Source organism: Olea europaea, unplaced genomic scaffold, assembly GCF_002742605.1.
Source record: "Olea europaea var. sylvestris unplaced genomic scaffold, O_europaea_v1 scaffold26102, whole genome shotgun sequence".
NCBI lineage: Eukaryota > Viridiplantae > Streptophyta > Magnoliopsida > Lamiales > Oleaceae > Olea > Olea europaea.
Genome location: NW_019244426.1, coordinates 1 through 1,549, shown reverse-complemented (window position 1 = coordinate 1,549; position 1,549 = coordinate 1). Strand labels below are relative to the sequence as shown.

The window sequence follows — 1,549 nt, the reverse complement described above, 5'->3', positions numbered from 1 at the left end:
GATCATAGACAGGAACCCAAAAAATGACACTGATTGTGTCGAATAGGGATAGAGAAGCCGATGGGATTTTGAATGATTTTCCCATATGAAGATCCATCGTGTTGCCTTGTAGAACGAATAATGTGCCCATTTGGCTATACACAGCGCTAAAAATAATCCCAGTAGCCCATATGGGAAGCAAACGTATAATTGATTTAAGTTCTTCGACTTGAGTGACGGTGCAGAGTCTCCAGGCGTCAATCGAGCCCTTGACACGATCTGATTGTGTCTCCACAGCAGCCTTGTCAAAGAAACTGATTGAGAAACATAAAAAAGAGCGTTACTTTTATTTTTCTAGAGATCAATCAACTATTCACCATTAGAGAATGTTACCCGAACTGTTTTGTGTGATCAAGTTTTCTACTTCCTTGAACAGCTGATTTTTCATCTGCAGTCTCATAGAGAAGAGACTTATTCTGAGGCACTTGTACTCCAATTTTTCTGAAGGATGCAACTAGCACTTGGCCTATTCGAGTTAAGGGGCTCCCTCCGGGCCTCTGGTTGCGATAAAGGCGTGTACCCAAGAAAAAACTGACCACAGCAACTGCCATGGCCACAGCTGGGATACCAAAACCCCACCCCCACCCTACATTTGTTTGTATCCATACAAGAACAGTAGAAGCAACAAGGGCACCTATATTGATTGAGAAATAAAACCAGTTGAAGAAAGAACTTTTGTTCTTCTTTTCGGCCTCGTCAGAATCATCGAATTGATCTGCACCGAAGGAAGAAACACACGGCTTGATTCCCCCGGTACCTAGGGCGATTAGGTAAAGCCCAAGGTAGAAAAATCCAGTTTGAATGCCTGTTGGATGGCACACATTTTTCTCATCACAAAATGGTTTGAGTCCATGGACTGATGCCGATAATGTCAACAATGTCATCCCCTGTATCAAATTAGACTCAGTAGACTGAGAAGTTATTGACTTATATTCAGTATACCATAAAGGGTAAAAAGCATGAATCAAACACTAGTTTATTCAAATGAGGATCAAATCTTGGGATAAACTTAGACTTACGAAGACATAAATGATTGAGAAGGTTGCAATTGTCCAATATCGTCCCATATAGGCATCGGCTAGAAAGGCTCCCAGCAGAGGTGTGACATAGCACGTACCAGACCAATTCGTAACGTTAGTAACTGCCACAACATTGTTCTTGTTCATTTGAAATTTGAGATAATTTACCAGATTTGTGTTGATCCCATAATATGCCAACCTCTCACAACATTCATTTCCTATTCAACCAAACAATATTGGAAACATAAAGCGAAAAAACAACAAAATCGAGAGATGTTAAAACATTTCATCTACGAAATGAAGAAGAGATACCAAGGATGTAAGGACATGCTTTCCAGGTCCCAGTTTCCCGTTTGATTGCAGGTTTATTACGATAATCTGTCGTCCCATCTTTCGTATATATATCTTCTTCAGCCATGATTTTAGATACAGAAATTCACTCAATTTTCAGTGTTTGATGCCTCAATTCTGCTCAAGTAATTTAAGGAAGC

General features: G+C 40.2%; 1 protein-coding gene across 1 annotated transcript; it reads right to left on the bottom strand.

Moving 5' to 3' along the window:
* Window positions 1-4: 4 nt before the first annotated feature.
* LOC111383089 (protein NRT1/ PTR FAMILY 8.1-like) lies at window positions 5-1,525 on the bottom strand (the record flags this gene model as incomplete). Its single annotated transcript, XM_023007158.1, has 4 exons — window positions 1,371-1,525; window positions 1,059-1,276; window positions 373-926; window positions 5-293 (listed from the first exon to the last, which is right to left on the bottom strand). Coding segments are annotated over exons 1-4 (1,167 nt in total), but the record flags the coding sequence as incomplete, so codon positions are not given.
* Between the last annotated feature and the right edge of the window lie 24 nt (window positions 1,526-1,549).